The sequence below is a fragment of the Doryrhamphus excisus genome, chromosome 23 (genome assembly GCF_030265055.1).
Source record: "Doryrhamphus excisus isolate RoL2022-K1 chromosome 23, RoL_Dexc_1.0, whole genome shotgun sequence".
Lineage (NCBI taxonomy): Eukaryota > Metazoa > Chordata > Actinopteri > Syngnathiformes > Syngnathidae > Doryrhamphus > Doryrhamphus excisus.
This window is the reverse complement of record NC_080488.1, coordinates 1,190,093-1,209,195: the sequence shown is the minus strand read 5'-3', so window position 1 is coordinate 1,209,195 and position 19,103 is coordinate 1,190,093. Positions and strand designations below refer to the sequence as shown.

Here is a 19,103-nt window from a genome sequence, read left to right as displayed (position 1 = left end):
AGTGTGCACCACGGGTGAACAATTGCTATAGAAAATGGATGATCAATTCAATTTCCTGCTGTTCAAACCTGACTGTGTTCAACTGTGTGCAAGTACTGTAAACTCGGGTGAAGGCAGCAACCAAACATCCATTTGAACTCAGCTCATTTGTTTGTTCTGTCAACACCTGACACCTCACTCTGCAGGTTGTATTTAACACACTTGACTTTTTATCATCATGTTTCAGCGTCAATAGCAAAGTCAACTTGACTAACAAACAGGAACAAAAGCGCAGTATAACACAATAAGTCATAATAATAAAACTTTTTACAAAAAATATGCTAAAAGTCAATAATAACAGACGTAATTAATGCCAATTGTCTGAGCAGTACAGCTCGGAAAATCTTCATATCCTGTTCGGAACCGTCTCCAGGCCCCGCCCCTCGGGCTCTGATTGGCTACCCCTCCACCTGGAGGACGACCATACGATGGACCTTTTCCGGGATTCCGATGTCGGCCTAGGCGAGCTGTGCGGTTTGCTATCGGCTAACTGAAGGAGGACCGAAACCGACCGCATTCGGCAGTCCGAAGCTTTCACGGTGAGCATTTTTCAGGTATGTGCGGCTTCTCCCGCTCGCGTTCGCGGCGACTGTTTTCACGTATTTGGTGGTGTGAGCGGTCAAAGCGGCGTCACGGAGAATGTGAAGGTTTCCATGCTCGTTAGCTAACTCCGTTAGCTGTCGCCAAAACTTCCAAGAGAAGGCGACAGATAATTGACCAGACGGTGCGTTTAAAAGTCATCATTTTGTCGTGTTGGAATCCACCGTCGAATAATGTATGAATTCGATGATGTCGATCGCGTTGGTTGATGATGACTGCCTAGCTTTGGCCTGTTGTGGAACGCCAGGTCTATCGGAACATGGCGCTATGGATCATAACACCACATTAAAGGCACATTTTGACACCGTATAGCGTCCAAAGAGATCGGAGTTGATCGACGTAGCTGTTAGTTCCCGAGCTGTGAATTGTTACGGTAACATGACGGGCGACGCTGAGATTTTCGGATTAACATCCATTATAGTGGAGGGGATTTGGTGGGGGCCAGATGAGATGATTAACAAGAGTGTCAGAGTGGCTTGTAACGACAGCGCGGTGTTTTGTCTGGAACTTGCTTGTTTGGAAGAGGGGCGTGTCCTACCGATCAGATTACGATGCTCATCCGGATCCGTTTCCAGTGGGTTTACACCGCACCGACAAGTTTTTCATCTAGACACTTTCTATGTCTAATTAAGGCACACGGAGATGGAATTTAAGCAACACTTTTCTTACGTGGGGGTTTCGGGTGTTATATCTACTACTACGTCGCTCTTTACGCCCATTTTTTTTTGCGGCAATTTGCGACTGCTTTATGGCAGCACGATAAACCGCCTGACGGCATCTGCCCTCTAACTTCCTCAGTGACGTTGAACAACTGACTTTCTAACATATAAATGTAAATTAAATCTCTTTAAAACGTAGGTAAGGGTTATTTATAGCCTGATTTTTTTAAAGAGACGTGTAAATATAAGGTTCTGGTACATTTTAAAATTGTTTCGTTGTTGTAAATGCATTGTTCAGCGTTGTTTTGTAACATTTAAAGGGGATTATAGATGCTATTTTTGCCAAGCAGCTCATACTCTGGACATAGTCTTATAATTTACTTCCTGTTATCCTGTATAATACACAAAGAAACACAATTACCGATGGATGTATTCATTCAAGCCTTTTAATAATAATTCCACCGTGTGTTAAAGAAAGTATGGTGAAATTAATACATAATATAGTATAAGTGTTACTTAGTTTTAGAAGTTACTGATAAAAATATTTTGATAGTAAGCTCCACACGTTGAGGATTCGCTATTCTGGATTGGGTATTTTCAGGGTGCACGATAACTATTGCGATATGAGGGAATTAACATCAGATAAGTGATTATTTAAAAAAAAATCTCCAATAAGATGAGGTTACACACGTTGCAGGTGACCAAATCAAGTGTTCGTTCTTTCTCCCGCCTGTGACGTTAACTGCCTAAGTAACGGTCGTAATGTCCCAAGTTCACTTGTAAATAAACGTTGACTTTCCGAGGAAGACACGTGGCGTGCCGATTACGCCAAATGCTAAGCCATGACGTTTGAAACGTGCTCCCTGGCATCACACCGTCTGCTCAGAACGTGTGCCCGAATACAGTGCACCATCCTGGGCCACAGCAGACGGCTCCCCCCGCTCTATACTCCGGTTCACCCGACATCAGTCGCGGCACACCGGCTGCTCGGAGCATTTGTCCCGATTTAGTGCACTTGGGTGGGCCACAGCAGGTGGCTCCCTCCGCTCTGTACTCCGGTTCTCCAGGGAGCGGTGATGTGGTTGTAGTAGTCATGTGGTGATATTTAAAAAAGCTTAAATTGACAGGTAGAGTTTGTAAAATCACACATTTGTTTGAATTCTTCTTACCTCCAGGGGTGCGCAAACTTCCCGTACATCTAAATTTAGAAAGTAGATGTAAAAATGGCATCGGTAATCGGTACCATATCAGTCTTGAGAAAGAGAAAGTTATGGGTCCCTGTTTGAAAAATAAAGATATCATGCATCTGTAGTATTTACTGTATAAGACTTGTGTACTGTTGTTAGAAGTATTTGGTAGTAAACAAACAATTTAAGGGCCTCTTTTCTTGAACCAGCACTTATTAGGCCGCAAGTAGACACGCTAGGATTTATACTGACGTCCTTGTTTTGTTTTTGACCAGGGGCCATCACGAGCTGTGGACGAATAACAATCGGCGGCGACTAAAAAGCGGAAGTACTACCATGCATCAGACTCCTGCAGATGTCTGATGTGGAGATGTCTTAAGAGCGAAACAATGGGAGAGGAGGTCAATCTGCAGAGAATCTGGAGGTGGGAGAGGTTTCTACACCCGGGCCTGGCCACGTGCAGTGACACCGCCGTGACGTGCACAGGACCTCCTTTTGGAATGAGTTGATTTTATTTAATTCGATTTTTTTGTTGCCACACTGACACTCAGCTGAAGGCAAGGCTTTCCAAGCATCCACCATGGACTTGGCTGGAGTTGTGTTCAAGTGTTCAGGCAAGATTCTGCCTTATTTTTTTAAACTTTAAAGGACGCCATCTGGAGTTTTTTTTTTTTTACTATAAAGGAAAAAAAAAGTGAAATTTTTGTTGTTATATCCGGCTGCTGGACAGTGTGCAGCCATCAGCCATCCTCAGCTTCTTCCACCCACCCAGTGCCTAAATAAGCCCCCTCGGGACAATCACAGAAGTCATCAGCAGCTGCTGCGCTCAATCCCCTGCCTGGTTTTCCTAGATGTACTTCTGCTGTCAGCCTGCTGGCCTTCATCCACTAAATCTTTCATTTTCTACTCCCTTACATTCAGATTGATTTTGTTCCCCCCCCCCCCCCCCAAGCCAGATAATCAAACTCGAGCTCAGCGATTAGAATTCGTTAGAGTTTGAAGGGTTTCACAGAACTCTTGTTTTAGAGTGTGCGGTATTGCTACATACAAGTAACATTAGACCTAATTACAGTCTTGCACCAAATAGAGTACCATTGAAGCCATACAAAAATATATATGAATTTCCTACACGTATTTTTCTATGACATTGCTCCTGCTTTTTTACACATAAATTATAATTCAGCACAGAAAATGTTTATATTTATGCAAGTAGAAGTGTAAAATTGCTATGTGAGTTTAAAAAAAGATATTTGAGTGAATATTGTCGTGCTGGGAAGTGGTTGGCGACTATTTCCATTCATATGCTGCTTTCCTTAGTGCTTATTTTTTTACATCCTCGTATCATGCCCCCTCCCCAAAAGACACCTAAGTCACTTTGACTCCATAGAACAGCCTTTAAAACAGGTAGACTGTAGAAATCTACCTCTCTCGCGCACTCTTGGGCTTTTTCCTCCCTTTACTCTGTCTCCGATGCCGGGCTTCAGCACTGGGGGCGTCGGGGGAGGAGTGGGTGGCCAAGTTTCTGCTCCTCCCCGCCCTTTCCGACCCAGCCGATATGTCCCGGTGTCTGCGGCCACCACCTTCCTCGTCGGATCCACCTCCCTCTTCTTCTGCTTCACGTGAGTACCTCCGTGTGCAGGAGCGAGACCAGACTTGAACATTACTTTTAGGAAAATGTAGGCCATCATATTGCAATCTACTAATTACATTTCTAGTATGTTACACTCGTCTGTGTGTATGCTAGCGGCCCCGCCTCCGCCCACCAAGAGAGAGCCAGCATGATTTTACATTCACTGCACGGTTGGGCTGATGCCCTGCTTGATATTTATTTGTGAATGTTGTTTTTATTATTATTATTATTCTAGTATTATTATTATTCTCCTTCTGACTGGTAAGCCCTGCCAGCCACGAGAAGGCCAAACCGGTTATGATTTAAATAATCCATTTACATAATACTTTAAACTTGGTGCTTGGTTGCAGCAACATCAGCCCGAGGGCTTCTTATCGGGACGTCGCATACAATGATGTCAAATGTTGGGGGGGGGGGGTAGTTTCAGTAGGGATAGTTTAGTCCAGTCACGGAAATCGGTACAACTGCTTTTTTGGCCGTTATGTCACAATGTGTTTTTCCAAAAATATTTTTTTTTTTTAGCTGCCCGTGGTTGTCTGACTATTTGTCCTCCGTCGTTCCCGTCTACATCGCCGTGATCTTCCTCTTCACCCTGGCCAACTTCTGCATGGCCACCTTCATGGATCCTGGAGTCTTCCCCCGAGGTGAACACACTTTTCGCGTGTTAGGTTTGCACAACTTCCGCGAGTGTCGCAACGGCCACGATTTAGTGCTAATGCCCTGCGAGGAGTACGACATGGGGGGCAGCCTCTGAATCTCTGAAACGTGAATCTCAAAAGTGACTGCACTTAGATTTCAGCAACCATTTTTATTACAGTGTATCTTCTCAAGGGAAGACACGATCAAAGTAAATCTGCAGTATACTTTAGAGTAGTCAGTGCATGTGTGATCTAGGGCTGCACGAGTGCTGCACGAGTGCCAAATGTGGCCCGCAGGACACTAGTTTGAGGCCCCCGCCTTGATATGAAAGTTTAATGTTAGTTTGATATGGATGCTGTATGGTATCATGTACCCAGAAAAAATTATTACGTTTGATTCATGTTCATGTTAAAGGTTAAATAACTGTTAATAGTTATCCTCCCTATCCGTGTGGAAGTGGTAAGTTTTTGGCTATTTAAGTTTAAAGGAAATAACTTGAAGGCTACCCAGACCCTAGCTCCAGTGGCCCCCAAGTAAATTGAGTTTGAGACCCCTGCTGTAATGTGTCTTATGCCCCCCCCCCCCACCCCCGTAGCGGAGGAGGACGAGGACAAAGAGGACGACTTCCGCGCTCCCCTCTACAAGACGGTGGAGATCAAGGGCATCCAGGTGCGCATGAAGTGGTGCTCCACCTGCCGCTTCTACCGACCCCCCCGCTGCTCGCATTGCTCAGTGTGCGACAACTGTGTGGAGGTATGTGGCACAACCTTTCCTTTGCTGACTGACTCCCCCACCTAATTCCACAGGGAGCAAATCGCCCTCCTTCGAGGACAGTGGGCACCTCCTCATATTTATTTATAGAATGAAGAAATTGTCAAAACGGGGAACAAAGTCAACATCAGATTGGGCCGCCCCGATGTGGCACGCCCCCACTGTGGGCACTCGTGTGTGTGTGTGTGTGGGTTGCTGGTCCTAATGAACGCACGTCTATGCTCCGCCAGGACTTTGACCACCACTGCCCCTGGGTCAACAACTGCATCGGACGGCGCAACTATCGCTACTTCTTCCTCTTCCTGCTGTCACTCACCACCCACATCGTGGACGTGTTTGGCTTCGGCCTCGTCTATGTGCTGCACCATCGCCAGCAACTGGACACGCCGCACGCCATCGTGACGTATCCTTTACTCCCGAAAACTTTCTGTGCATTGCTTCTTTCTTTTTTTCTTTTTTTTTACATTTCCTTAAGCTTGCCCCCCCACCAGAATGGTCGTGATGTGTGTTGCTGGCATGTTTTTCGTCCCAGTCGCTGGCCTGACTGGGTTCCATATTGTCCTTGTGGCGCGAGGTCGGACCACAAACGAGCAGGTAAAGACTCACAATCTGACCTTTTTTTTTTGGAAACGTCTCAAAACGAAGCAAGAAATTGTCTTCCGCTCGCTGCAGGTGACGGGAAAGTTCCGTGGAGGCGTGAATCCCTTCACCAACGGCTGCGTGAGGAATATTTCCCATGTACTTTGCAGCTCGCTGGCACCCAGGTCAGCCATCTTTTGTTGTAGTTACTCGTAGCATCATTAGCGTAGCGACATCTGGCTTATGTTTGTATCTAGTTCATTGAAAATGCGGCATTTCTCGCTTAGATACACGGGTCGCTACCGCAAGCCTCAGACTTTGGAAATACAGCCCCCCTTCCTCAGGCCGGCTCTGACCGAGGCCCAGCTCGAAGCCAAGGTGCTGGACAACGGCATCCAGAACGACAGGCACAGCACGAGAGTAAGTGGAGGGTAGAGTCCCACAGTTTCACGATTTATTAGAACCCCCAAGTTTGATTGATTGCTCATCACAGAACTGTTACCATGGGTGTAGATGGAACGTCATTGGGATTGGCATCGGCTTTTTGGGCATTTATTTATTCATTTCTATGTATGACAGAAACATGTGGTCGGCTCAGTGCACCATTTGATCATGCAAAGGGGGCGGGCACGGCCAACACGGTTAGCTTTCATGATATAGAAGTGACAGATGACCTTGTTCTCGATGCGCGAAGCGATCAGAATCTGGGAAGTCCAACAATAAATGACGTCTGTCTCGTGCCTGTCAAATCGAGGGTTTCCGGAAGCTAGCTGATGTGGGAGTTGGGGGTATAGAAACGATGGATGTCCTTCAGTATGCAGTGGGTAAAGTGGGGGACGCCACTGGTTGGCGTCATGTCCTTCAAAAGCTAGGAATCAACCATCAACCAAAACATCGATTCAGTGACAATTCTGTAAATTCATACACGAGTTTTATAATCATGAGACAAATGGGCAAATGGCGGTTAGTGGCCAAGTCTCGTCCGTGCACCTGCAAAGATGTTTGGATTCATGGCGGCCATGTTTTTCAACGCCACACTTGTATCGATTCCAGGCCACGCTGTAACGCTACGGTGGGTGTTTTGTTTTGTTTTTGTTTTGTTGAGTGCCTCTACCGGCACGGCGGTCTGGTGGTTAGTGCGCAGACCTCACAGCTAGGAGACCAGGGTTCGGTCCCCGCCCTCGGCCATCTCTGTGTGGAGTTTGCATGTTCTCCCCGTGCATGCGCGGGTTTTCTCCGGGTACTCCGGTTTCCTCCCACATTCCAAAAACATGCTAGGTTAATTAGCGACTCCAAATTGTCCATAGGTATGAATGCGAGTGTGAATGGTTGTTTGTCTATATGTGCCCTGTGATTGGCTGGCCACCAGTCCAGGGTGTACCCCGCCTCTCGCCCGAAGACAGCTGGGATAGGCTCCAGCACCCCCCGCGACCCTCGTGAGGAAAAAGCGGTAGAAAATGAATGAATGAATGAATGAATGAGTGCCTCTACAACCTAGCTTCTCATTCCATCCCCATCCTCATTGGTTAGTTGGACTATTGACAGTGGAAAAATGCAAATAATTTCCACATGTTATTCCGCCACCAAACCCCACCGACGCCGCATGCGTTGCTTGGGGGAAATGGAGCTTTAGATCAGGATTTTGGGGGGGGGGGACTTCTGTGGGCTGTCTTGTCTCACCACAAGCTTGGTGGTTTTGCTGACATTAAACATGATAGTGTTTCAAAGCGTGTCGCTCCATGCAGTCGTACAGTCCTGATATTAAAAAAAAAAAAGATTAACACCAGTTGGAAAAACGACATTTTGCACGGTATGGTGTGAAGGATGTTTTACGTAGAGCTGCAAAATGCAAAAAGATGAGATAGAAGGAATTTACTGAAAGTCAAACTGGCTGTTTAGAAGCTTATTCCCCTGGAGGAAGTCCTTTGTGAAGTGTTGAAGAAGCCATCATTACCACACAGACCTCAGGGACCTTCAGTCATGAGGGACGCTCCCTTGCAACATCTCCTCGTAGCCAGTATCCGTTTGACGCCCCTGCACGACCCTAAGCTCCGTTGTTCCATTGAAGGACCGTGATGGCGCCCCCTTGCCATGTGGAAAACTTCTTGTCATGCTAGTACCGCTGGAAGTTGTGTCAGACGGCCAATTAGATGATGACCTGTTTTTGGTTCTTCCACTTGACTCTTTGCTCCACAACCTCCAGGATGTTTTTCGGATGTTTGCGATGACATCGTCGCCGTGTCAACGCAGCACACAAACGTCTCTCGAACATTTCATTGAAATTTTCCGTCTGTGGCGTTTTGTTTCCTTCCAGTCAAAGAGCAGCTTAGATCAGATGGAGAGCCAGTCGGCCGACACCGAGCCTCCTCCGCCGCCTCCCCCGAAGCCGGAGCTTCGCTACCCGGGGCTGCCTCGTGCTGACACCGAGGGTACGTCGTTGTGAGATGACTCACATCTTCCCTCATCTCATGCCCCCCCCCCTGCACCTCTTTTGTGTCCTTGCAGAAAGCAGCCTGCTGACAGAAGGCGTGCCCACGCAGCCCACGTACAAGTACCGGCCCGCGTACAGCAGCCCAGGAAGGAACCACAGTGCCCACTCGCACGCCGCCAAGGTACCTTTCATTCATTACCTCCATGATGAAGTTAAATCCTACCACGGAAGATAAGATAACCCGGCTCCCTGCATTACCGTCTTATGTAGGATATTGACCCCCCCCCCTCTCTGATTTCCTTTGTGCTTAACGCCATGCCCCTCTTTTTTTTTTTTGTTTGTTTTGTTTGACTTGAAATTGATGGTTCAGTGGCCGACGGTTGATGAGTAAGTTCTCAGCAGTGTCATGCGTGTCCCCCTTTGCCAGTCTGTCTGTCGGAGTGGGATCTTCTCGCCACCCCCTCCTGACCCCCCCCCCCCCCCCCCCCCCCCCCCCCCTTGAAAGTGCATCCACTGGAATGTGTAGTGGACGTAGTGTGCATATATTTCCATTTCGTGGAGCGTCAGTGCCTGTTGAAGCCAGTCCGTGTTTCCAGTGTCGTAGTGTGATGATGGAGTAGAGCACCAGTCAAGCATCCACGCCCCCCCCCCCTCGTCCCACCCCCCACCACCACACCTCCTCCACCACCTCCTCTCTTGTTCCTGTTCGAACCTGTCGGGTTGTTTCTGTACTGCCTCTGCTGTATTCCTGTGGTAACATGGGGGCTTCTTTCTTCATCCTCATCACTCCTCCTCCTCCTCCTCCTCCTCCTGCTGTCTGTATATCTGTCTCTCCTCCTCTCTGCTCTCCTCAGGTGATCCGCGGCGAGAGTCTCGACTCTCCGTCTCCCTCTATTCTCCACTCCAGCCGCCATCCCAGTTACCGTTCGGAACCAAGCCGACTGGACGGGACCACCGTGGCGGTGGGGGGCGGTCCCGGGGCATTCAGAGGGGGAGGGGAGAGGGGCGAGGGCAGGACGGTGGGCGCTGCGTCGGGGGGCATGTCGGGTTACTCCCTGACCGGGCGCTCCCACACGTCGTACCCGTCCTCTCTGGTCCTGTCCACCGGGGGCTCCCACTCCTCCAGCCTGCGCTCGGCCCACATGGCGCACAACCCCCTGGCCACCCTCCAGTCGGAAGGCACCACAGACACCAGCTACAAAAGCCTGGCCAATCAGACGCCTCGCAACGGCAGTCTGTCCTACGACAGCCTGCTCACGCCTTCCGATAGCCCGGAGTTCGAGTCGGCGGCCCACGAGCTGTCGCCGCAGAAGCCCCGCGCTCTGTTGCCCTCGGCGACCGCCGCCGTCGTCAGAGGCCAGCCCGACACGGGGGCCCCCGCCTCGCCGCTGCAGGGCTACACGTCACCCTTCCTCTCGGCGCAGATCACCCAGCAGAGGGAGGGCCATCTGCTCCAGGGCGCCGCCACTTTCTCCTCCCCGCACAGGGCCTACCTGCGCGCCGTCAGCCCGCCCCCTCCCTCCGGCCCCCCAGAGGCCCTGCACCTGCTCCAGTATAACCACGACTCCTCCTCCTCCTCCAGAGCCCCCCGTAACTCTGTCTCCTCATCCTCCTCTCCGGGGGCTCGCTCGCCCGAGCCGCCCGTCTCGCCGCCCCCGCGCGGCCTCTCGCTGGGCAAGTCCCAGTCTTACACTGGGGAGGCGGGGCCCCAGCACAAGCCTCGGGTCACGGCGGCACCGGGAGGGGGAGGAGCCGCAGGAGCCGGAGGAGGGCTTCAGGCTCCACAGTGAGTAACGCCACCTAACGCTCGCTGCCTGCTCTTCTTCCGTCTCCCTTTCTTCCTAATCTTCTTCTTCCTCCCTGCCTTGTGTCAGCCATCCTCTTCCTCCCTGATCTGTGTGAGTCCTCCTTTTCCTCCTCCGGTTTTCCACACAGACTGTAGAAGCATGCCAGCATGCCGTGTTTGCGTCCGGGAGAAACCATCAGCTTTTATCTCATGCTGGACTGTCGAAGCAGAAGCACTCACCTCCGTTTCCTTCTCTCCAATCAGGTTGTCCTCGCGCACAATCTTGGCCAATCACACCACAGCCAAGCCAGGGGGCGGAGTGAAGAAGGTGACCGGCGTGGGCGGGACCACTTATGAGATATCGGTTTGAGCGGCGGGCCCCGGGCAGCGTCTCCTCGTCTTTTTTTTTTTCTTCTCTCTGCTGGATGTTATTTGTGACTGCGGAGCCAGACCCGACTGCCTGGTACCGACCCCCCCCCCCCCCCCCCCCTTTTTTTTTTTTGGACTTTCCCCCCCTCCCCCAGCAAGACAAAGGAAAAACTCTCGGACGTGGTCTTTGTGACCCACAGACTGTCGGCAGGTAAGAGACAGCCCGTCTCCTGCTGTGGACCAACACCACCCGTCGAGTCATTGAACGCATCACCCCACCCACTCCAATACAGTACCGTTTTACTTTTATAAGTTTTTAAATATTCTTTTATATCAACGTGTACAATCGTGCTGATTCATTCTTGGGTCCTGTCAGGCATGGATGACGACTATCAGCGAGGGTGGCAGGCGAACCATGTGGCGTTTCCGTTTCTTGGTTCACGGCCCGTTTTGTAATGGACGGCTGCATCAGCCGCTCGTGTCGGGAAATCGTGTGTGATTCTCTCGTCTGACGTGGCAAATAATCCCGCTTTTATTTTCCTAAGCCGCAGAGAAACAGGAAAGAGGAGCGCATCTTGGCTGAATGTACACGTGTAATGTTTTAGTGCTGGAGGCGTTATGCAAAATCACTTGTGTAGCTTTAAGATCATTGTCTGTTTTGGGTTTTTTTGTTGTTGTTTTTTTTTTTTTCTCAACGGATGACCAGCCAATTAGGGGCAGCGAGGGATGGGCTTATTTATTTCACCTTCCACACAAAAAAGTAGATCCGAGGAAACATTTCAAACCAGTCTCTACGAGCTGTTGGCTGTTTTTAAAAGAACGACTCGACTCCTTGTGGTTTTTCATGTTTTAGGGACTGGTTTGCGATACAAGTCTTGATGTTTTTCTTCTTTCCTTTAGAGCTTTTATAGTAAAGCAGGCACATTTTTGCCCCCCGCCCACTCCCACTTTCCTGGCATATTGTGTATAGCAGGTCTGATTTGTCACATCCGCTTCTAAAGGTACAAGTGACTTTCTTCGAAGCCCTCAGCCATGTTAAGCAGGAATGCGTCGTTTTCACGGAACGAACGCATCGACTCGGGTCAAGCGCGTCTTTTCATCGTGCATGCGATTCCCGCTCATGCGATTCCCGCTCATGCTGACCGCTTCTCCCTGGCGTGTGACTATTTTTTAAAAGAACCACCAAGTGCGTGGTCGCAGTTAAAACTAAGAAAAAGGCACAAGGAGATGAACCAAGATGCTGCTCCTGGCCGAGGACGAAGGCCGCTGAACAATTCCAAGCGTATGCGAGTCTGTCGGCACGTCGTAGAGAGGAATTTTCAACCAGTTTCACAAATATCTGTCATGAGAACGTTGAAGATGTTTCCAAAATGGCCTTATAAAGAATTTTTTTGAAGATGTCTTCTCAGAATAAAAAGGTCAAACTGATTCAACGCATGTTTTTTTTTTTTTTTATTATTAGCATGATTGATGGAACATTTGTAAACTAGTAGTTACAACAATACACGACAACAAACAATACAAAAGTTATTTAAATAAGACTTGCCTTGATGTCATTTCCACACGTCTTCCACTCTTGAAATGAATAACCACTACAGTCTACATGACGGATTTAAGAACACTGGAAGGCGGGTGAACGTTAGAAAACTAAGAAGGTACAGCAGATCTGGGAGACACGCCTCTCTTCATCTCCGAATTCACTTGTCTTTCTTGCTCTCCGGAGCGCCCACATCAGGCTCCGCCTCCTCTTGCCGGGAGTTGGGGGGCTGCTCGTCTTCCTTCAAACCACGGCTCTTGTTCAGCTTCTTGGACTTCTGGAAGCGCTCGTTGAGATCAAACTCTCTGATGATGTTCTCCTAATGGAGGGGAAGAAACACTGTAGCTGCTTTCCACTCCAATGGTGTTGGTGATGTCACCGAGCAGACAAACCTCGCTGAAGGTCCATGAAATAGCTCGGCCTTTACTGTCCACCGATGGACGTCGCATGATTTCCTGTCCTCCTTGGAACAGCAGCAGCGAGGGGAGCTGCTTGGACAGCGGGGACGTGCTCACTTTGTACCTGGCCATCAGAGATCCAACCATGTGAAACGTTAACGGCAGTGACGTCACCATTCACCTTCATCGTGCACGACGACCACACAGGACAGCTCTAGTCTAGTCCTATCCAGTCTTTGTGCATCATGAAGCCTGCGTGTCCACCTCAACCATCAGTTCAGGCTGAAAGACTAGATAGGACAGTGCTAATCTGGTTTTATCTTGACTATAGGACCGCTCTAGTCTAGTCCTATCCAGTCTTTGTGCATGATGAAGCCCGCACGTCCACCTCGACCATCGGTTCAGGCTGAAAAACTAGATAGGACAGTGCTAATCTGGGCTTATCTTGACTATAGGATAGCTCTGGTCTAGTCCTATCCAGTCTTTGTGCATGATGAAGCCTGCACGTCCACCTCGACCATCGGTTCAGGCTAAAAAGACTAGATAGAACAGCTCTTGTCTAGTCCTATCGAGTCTTTGTACATGATGAAGCCTGCGCGTCTACCTCGACCATCGGTTCAGGCTAAAAAGACTAGATAGGACAGCTCTTGTCTAGTCCTATCGAGTCTTTGTGCATGATGAAGCTTGCACGTCCACCTCAACCATCGGCTCAGGCTGAAAGACTAGATAGGACAGCGCTAATCTGGTCTTATCTTGACGATAGGACAGCACTTGTCTAGTCCTATCAAGTCTTTGTGCATGATGATGTTCATGCTCCAAAGACTAGATAGGACTGGACTATAGCTGTCCTATCAGGTCTTTGAGCATGATGAAGTCTGCGTGTCCACCCCGACCATCGGTTCAGGCTGAAAGACTAGATAGGACAGCACTAATCTGGTCTTATCTTGACTATCGGACAGCTCTTGTCTAGTCCTATCCAGTCTTTGCCTAGGCCGATGTTCATGCTCAAAAGACTAGATAGGACTAGACTATAGCTGTCCTATCAGGTCGGTTGGTGGACAGTTGAAATGAACGAGCAGGCTTCGTCATCACAAGTCTAGTCTAGTCCGTAGTCTAGTCCCGTCTAGTGTTTGAGCAAGAACTGATGGTTGAGACTGAAGCACAGGCTTCATCATTCAAAGACTAGATAGGACAGCGCTATTCTAGTCTTTCCACCCCCCCCCCCCCCCCCCCCACACACAATGAGGGATACATCAGGTCCATCCTATCCTGCAGCAGTAGAACGCTTACCTTTGTGAAACCTCTCCGTAACGTCCGATATCCACCTTCCCGAACCTGAGACCAGCACAGTTGTACCTGCAGGTGAGCAAGCACGCCGTTAGCACGCCGTTAGCACGCCGTTAGCAGGCGCCCTCTTAAAGCCCCACAGTGGGCGTACGCCACCACTGGCAGCGTGTGCTGATCTCTTACTTCAGCGAAAGGTCGGCAAAGACCGGCGCGAAGGACTGGCACTCTGAGGACCAGTTGGCGTAGAATTCCACAATCCAGGTGACACGCCCGTCCCTCTGCAGCTCCTCCTGATGACCCCAGATCACAGAGATGGGACCCACAGGTTCATTTCACTTACTTGTGTGGAGCCGTTTGATTCCCAAAAGTCACCCACTCACATCAATGGTCTTGTCGCTGAAGTACTTGATGTACTCGGGACCCATGTATAGAGGAGGCTTGCACGTCATGACGAATGCTGGTGACACAAACATGAAACATGGCTGCTTCAGGTGTTTCATCACTTTGCTTCTGGATCCATTTCCGCCATGTTTGGTGTGCTTGAATGATGAAGAAATGTCATTTGGCGCCACCTGCTGGTCCATAAAGCTCTAGCCCAAATGGTGTTAAAGTGCTAATTAATTGAAAATATACTTCATCAGCGCGCAGACCTCACAGCAAGGAGACCAGGGTTCAATTCCACCCTCGGCTATCTCTGTGTGGAGTTTGCATGTTCTCCCCGTGCATGCGTGGGTTTTCTCCGGGTACTCCGGTTTCCTCCCACATTCCAAAAACATGCTAGGTTAATTTAATCAGCGACTCCAAATTGTCCATAGGTATGAATGTGAGTGTGAATGGTTGTTTGTCTATATGTGCCCTGTGATTGGCTGGCCAACAGTCCAGGGTGTACCCCGCCTCTCGCCCGAAGACGGCTGGGATAGGCCCCAGCATCCCCCACAACCCCCGCGGTAGAAAATGAATGAATGAATTCTCCTCCTATTTTGTGTGGAAGTGGTAACTTTTTGGCTTCTTATTTTGTCTTTCCCCACCCTCTGCCATCTCTGTGTGGAGTTTGCATGTTTTCCCCGTGCATGCGTGGGTTTTCTCCGGGTACTCCGGTTTCCTCACGCATTACAAAAACATGCTAAGTTAATTTAATTAGCGACTCCAAATTGTCCATAGGTATGAATGTGAGTGTGAATGGTTGTTTGTCTATATGTGCCCTGTGATTGGCTGGCCACCAGTCCAGGGTGTACCCCGCCTCTCGCCTGAAGACGGCTGGGATAGGCTCCAGCACCCCCACAACCCCCGTGGTAGAAAATGAATGAATTCTCCTATTTTGTGTGGAAGTGGTAACTTTTTGGCTTCTTATTTTGTCTTTTCCCACCCTCGGCCATCTCTGTGTGGAGTTTGCATGTTCTCCTGTGGGTTTTCTCCGGGTACTCCGGTTTCCTCCCACATTCCAAAAAAACATGCTAGGTTAATTAGCGACTCCAAATTGTCCATAGGTATGAATGTGAGTGTGAATGGTTGTTTGTCTATATGTGCCCTGTGATTGGCTGGCCACCAGTCCAGGGTGTACCCCGCCTCTCGCCCGAAGACGGCTGGGATAGGCTCCAGCACCCCCCACAACCCCCCGTGGTAGAAAATGAATGAATGAATGAATTAATTCTCCTCCTATTTTGTGTGGAAGTGGTAACTTTTTGGCTTCTTATTTTGTCTTTTCCCACCCTCGGCCATCTCTGTGTGGAGTTTGCATGTTCTCCCCGTGCATGCGTGGGTTTTCTCCGGGTACGCCGGTTTCCTCCCACATTCCAAAAACATGCTAGGTTAGCTCCAGCACCCCCGCGACCCTTGTGAGGAAAAGCGGTAGAAAATGAATGAATTAATATACTTCATCATATCTAGTAGGTTGAAATATCAAAACAAAAAAGTAGCAATTTTCTGAATATTTGCTTGTGAAAATGTTATAACAAAGTCAAAATATTATGGAAATAAAACAATTCTAAAAAAACATAAATGTAGAATTTTTTTGTAAATATATTATTTTTAAAAATTATATTTTATTTAAAAAAAATTGAGCGGAGATGCAGGCAGTTTTTTTTTAAGTATACACAATATTCTTATCATATCTACAAAATATCACTATCAAATTGGGCCGGTAATACTTGGCTTTAGGAAATGTTTGGACGCCCCTGCACTTGACCCCAAATACGAGTCAGTATTTATGGTTCCCCCTTGTAAAGGCCCCCCCTTTAACATACGAGGAGGTCTAAACATGATGCGGTGTCATGGAACAAAGCACAACCACGATAATAAAAGCTCATGTCATCGGGAACGTCACTCATCCGACGAAGCCACTGACCGACACACAGAGCGAGGTACAGAATTCCGAGACGGATGTCCAGCCGGAAGAAGAGGATGACGTTTGCCACTTTGCTGAACAGGAACAGGTTCCCGATGTGCTGCTCCAAGGTGACTGCCACACACACATAAAGACAAAGCAGTTGATACAAGGTCACAGAAGGACCTTCAAGGGCTAATGTTTACACAACACAAGGCAGGGTTTGTAGTGCCGCAAGCATTGGAACGGACGCCAGGTAATAAGTCACACATTGGGTCCACGGTTAGGAAGAATAGGAGCAGCTTTGGGTCTTATTTTAACAACTTTTCCTTTAAGGTCAATTTAGCTACACAGTTTTTCGGTATATTGACAATACCGGCCCTGTAGCATCAAATGTATTAAGGAGGACACTCACTTGCTCTTCTGTTCTTCATCATCACGATGGCACTCAAAAACATGAGAATTTCTACTTCTCTCTGCAAAAGAAAAAGCAATAATGTCATGTAAGGGACTCAGAAGCCCCCCCCCCCCACTGCAATGGTTCTACGCCCCTGGCGTGCACTCACCCAGTCGAAGTCGCATGAGTTGCCGTCCTCTCTCTGGGTCGCCAGGTGCTCGCACAAACCGGGAGCTTTGCGAACCACCAGGAAGGCTATGGTCATGAAGAAGGAGGTGACGTAATAAGGTTTCAGTAGCCATTTGTAAATCTGAGGAAGATGGTACAAGAACGCGCAAACGCCAGTGATTAAACCCATTCTGGCCGAGAGTGGCGATACAGCTGACGGAGAAAAGTCAAGCGACGGAAGTGACGCCGAAAGACTTCCGTATCCTGCCGCACATGCGCAGACTAAGGGCGGAATGAGCCCCGTGACGTGCCGTAGTTTTGGCGCGAAGTGTGAAACGTAAACAGGCTAAAAATGGAGGACAACGAAACCGCAGCAGCTAATCCCAATGAAAATGTAGATACAAAGAGTTCAGAAAACCCACCTGAAGAAGCGGGAGGTACGCGGAAAGTATCGGGAAACGATGAGGTTTGTTGGAGCAGACTGAAGCTGTTTGATAAAGTCATGGAACAAAGCCTGCAGAGGTTCATCGGCTGGGCTAGGTGAGGACTAGCTAACGTTGTTTACTTTTGTTTATTCCACGGTTTAATGTCCAGGTTCCAAAGGTCTGTTATTGTAACAGGGACAACGCACATTGTATTTGTACAGCTGTATTTTTCATTGTTACACAAAACCGTGAACAGTTTAAAAAGTAAGCCAATAGCATAAAACAGTTGTTGTCAGATGGCGATGGGCAAAACCAAACAGGCAGGAACCTCGGGGGGGTTTCAGCACAGTTTGGTGAGATGGGTGAGAAAACATATTAATCCTGCTCACTTAAGTCTTTGCCCCCCCCTCATTATTTCCACTTAAATACTATTTGTGATTTAGATATTATGACTTTATTCCCATAATATTATTTTTAAACAATCCAAAATTATAGCTTTATTTAGTTGTGTTTGTTTTTTGTCATATTATGACTTTAGAAAGGCATAATAAAGAGAATTTTCTTCATTTCAACTTTTTGCTACTAAACTGAGCAAAACTTTATTTAGGTTCATAATATTATGAGTTTATTCCCCTAAAAATGTTGTTAGGATATGATTTTTCCGTCTCAATGGTTTGACTTTAGTCTCATAAAATTACAGCTATTATTGTTGTTAAAAAATGTCTTGCTATTTCACCCTTTTTTATCATAGTTTTAACTATACTCTGATAATGTTTTTATATTATTCTTTTGAATAATTATTCTATTGAATAATTCAAGACAATACATCTTTTATATAACAAATCTTTATTTTTTTTAACAGTTTCAACAGGTTTGCAAGCATGTTCCATCAGTTGTACAAGATGAATCCTCGGAGGATGGAAAGCATTCACAAGCAGTTTACAGAGGAGTTGCGGAGGGCGATAAAGGTCTCTAGATATTTATGATACAATGTGATGAAAGGGCGACTTTGTGTCTGATTGTTTTGTTTTTCTGCACACTTTGCACCCTGCGGTGAAGGATGATATCAGCGCACTGATTGAAGAAGGGAGACTAGAGACCAAACTCAATGAGCTGGACAAACTGGAGCTTGCGGTCAAAGACAATACGGACCCTGCCTGGTTGGTACAACATCACTTGAGCAGAATTACGAGCAGATTGAACATTTGTGTTGTTATCTTTGTGTTTTCACTTGAGGCCACATCATTTCTTATATGTTTGATGCATACTTTGTGTACTATTCATCCTGTCTCGTCCTCTTAGGCGTCCCTCTGGGGTTCCTGAACAAGACTTTAGCAGCTTTGTAATGCCATTCTATCAAAAGCAGAAGGCTTACTTGCGGCTGGAGCTTAAAAAGATCCAAGCGGAAAATGCGGCCCTTGCGCTAAAGGTTCAGGCCGGCAGGGAGAGGATTGCGCAGACTGAAAATCATATTTCTACAGCTGTCGCCGACTGGAAGGTGAGGAAAAAGAGACACAGAGATGCTGAAACAGTTTTACACACAACCGCCATAAGGGAATTCCGCATAGTTGGATTCAATTTAATACATAGATTATTTATTATAATACTGTCCATGTAATAATTACCACTTGTTAACACGTGTGTTTCTATTTGCAGGCATCAGTCATGGAATTTGAAAGCCTGGCATCTTCTCTATGCCCTGCAGATGTTTTTGATGTCTGATTTTTCCAAAAATAATTGTTTGAATTAATTTTTATAATTGTATCTACAGTCTTTGTTCGTTGTTGTTCTTGGAATTAAAATAAAAGGGCTTAAAACATATGCTTTTTGTGTTTTGAAGATAAAACAGCATGCGCACATGGACCAGGTATTACGGTA

General features: G+C 47.7%; 3 protein-coding genes across 8 annotated transcripts; 2 read left to right on the top strand and 1 right to left on the bottom strand.

Annotated features, from left to right (window-relative positions):
• The first annotated feature begins 438 nt into the window (after window positions 1-438).
• On the top strand, window positions 439-12,118 carry zdhhc5b (zinc finger DHHC-type palmitoyltransferase 5b). Of its 6 annotated transcripts, XM_058062943.1 has the most exons (13): window positions 450-578; window positions 2,761-4,104; window positions 4,638-4,759; window positions 5,350-5,507; window positions 5,756-5,928; window positions 6,017-6,119; window positions 6,198-6,289; window positions 6,392-6,524; window positions 8,419-8,533; window positions 8,610-8,716; window positions 9,390-10,321; window positions 10,410-10,433; window positions 10,586-10,664. In XM_058062943.1, the coding sequence occupies exons 2-12, from the start codon at window positions 3,956-3,958 to the stop codon at window positions 10,426-10,428; spliced, it is 2,103 nt and encodes a 700-aa protein (XP_057918926.1). In that variant the 5' UTR covers window positions 450-578; window positions 2,761-3,955; the 3' UTR covers window positions 10,429-10,433; window positions 10,586-10,664. The 6 variants fall into 6 exon arrangements, with proteins under 6 accessions (XP_057918922.1, XP_057918926.1, XP_057918921.1 ...); XM_058062939.1 differs by lacking the exon at window positions 10,410-10,433 and having other exon boundaries at window positions 439-593; window positions 10,586-12,118; XM_058062938.1 differs by lacking the exon at window positions 10,410-10,433 and having other exon boundaries at window positions 10,586-12,118.
• Window positions 12,119-12,165: 47 nt separating this feature from the next.
• On the bottom strand, window positions 12,166-17,061 carry tmx2a (thioredoxin-related transmembrane protein 2a). The gene is made up of 8 exons (XM_058062947.1): window positions 16,802-17,061; window positions 16,651-16,711; window positions 16,257-16,370; window positions 14,293-14,369; window positions 14,096-14,202; window positions 13,916-13,981; window positions 12,620-12,749; window positions 12,166-12,546 (listed from the first exon to the last, which is right to left on the bottom strand). Exons 1-8 carry the CDS (start codon window positions 16,988-16,990, stop codon window positions 12,388-12,390), a joined length of 903 nt encoding a protein of 300 aa, XP_057918930.1. The 5' UTR covers window positions 16,991-17,061; the 3' UTR covers window positions 12,166-12,387.
• On the top strand, window positions 16,961-19,046 carry si:dkey-6i22.5 (polyamine-modulated factor 1). Its single transcript, XM_058062950.1, has 5 exons — window positions 16,961-17,340; window positions 18,088-18,193; window positions 18,285-18,385; window positions 18,528-18,723; window positions 18,882-19,046. The coding sequence occupies exons 1-5, from the start codon at window positions 17,153-17,155 to the stop codon at window positions 18,945-18,947; spliced, it is 657 nt and encodes a 218-aa protein (XP_057918933.1). The 5' UTR covers window positions 16,961-17,152; the 3' UTR covers window positions 18,948-19,046.
• The last annotated feature ends 57 nt before the right edge of the window (window positions 19,047-19,103 follow it).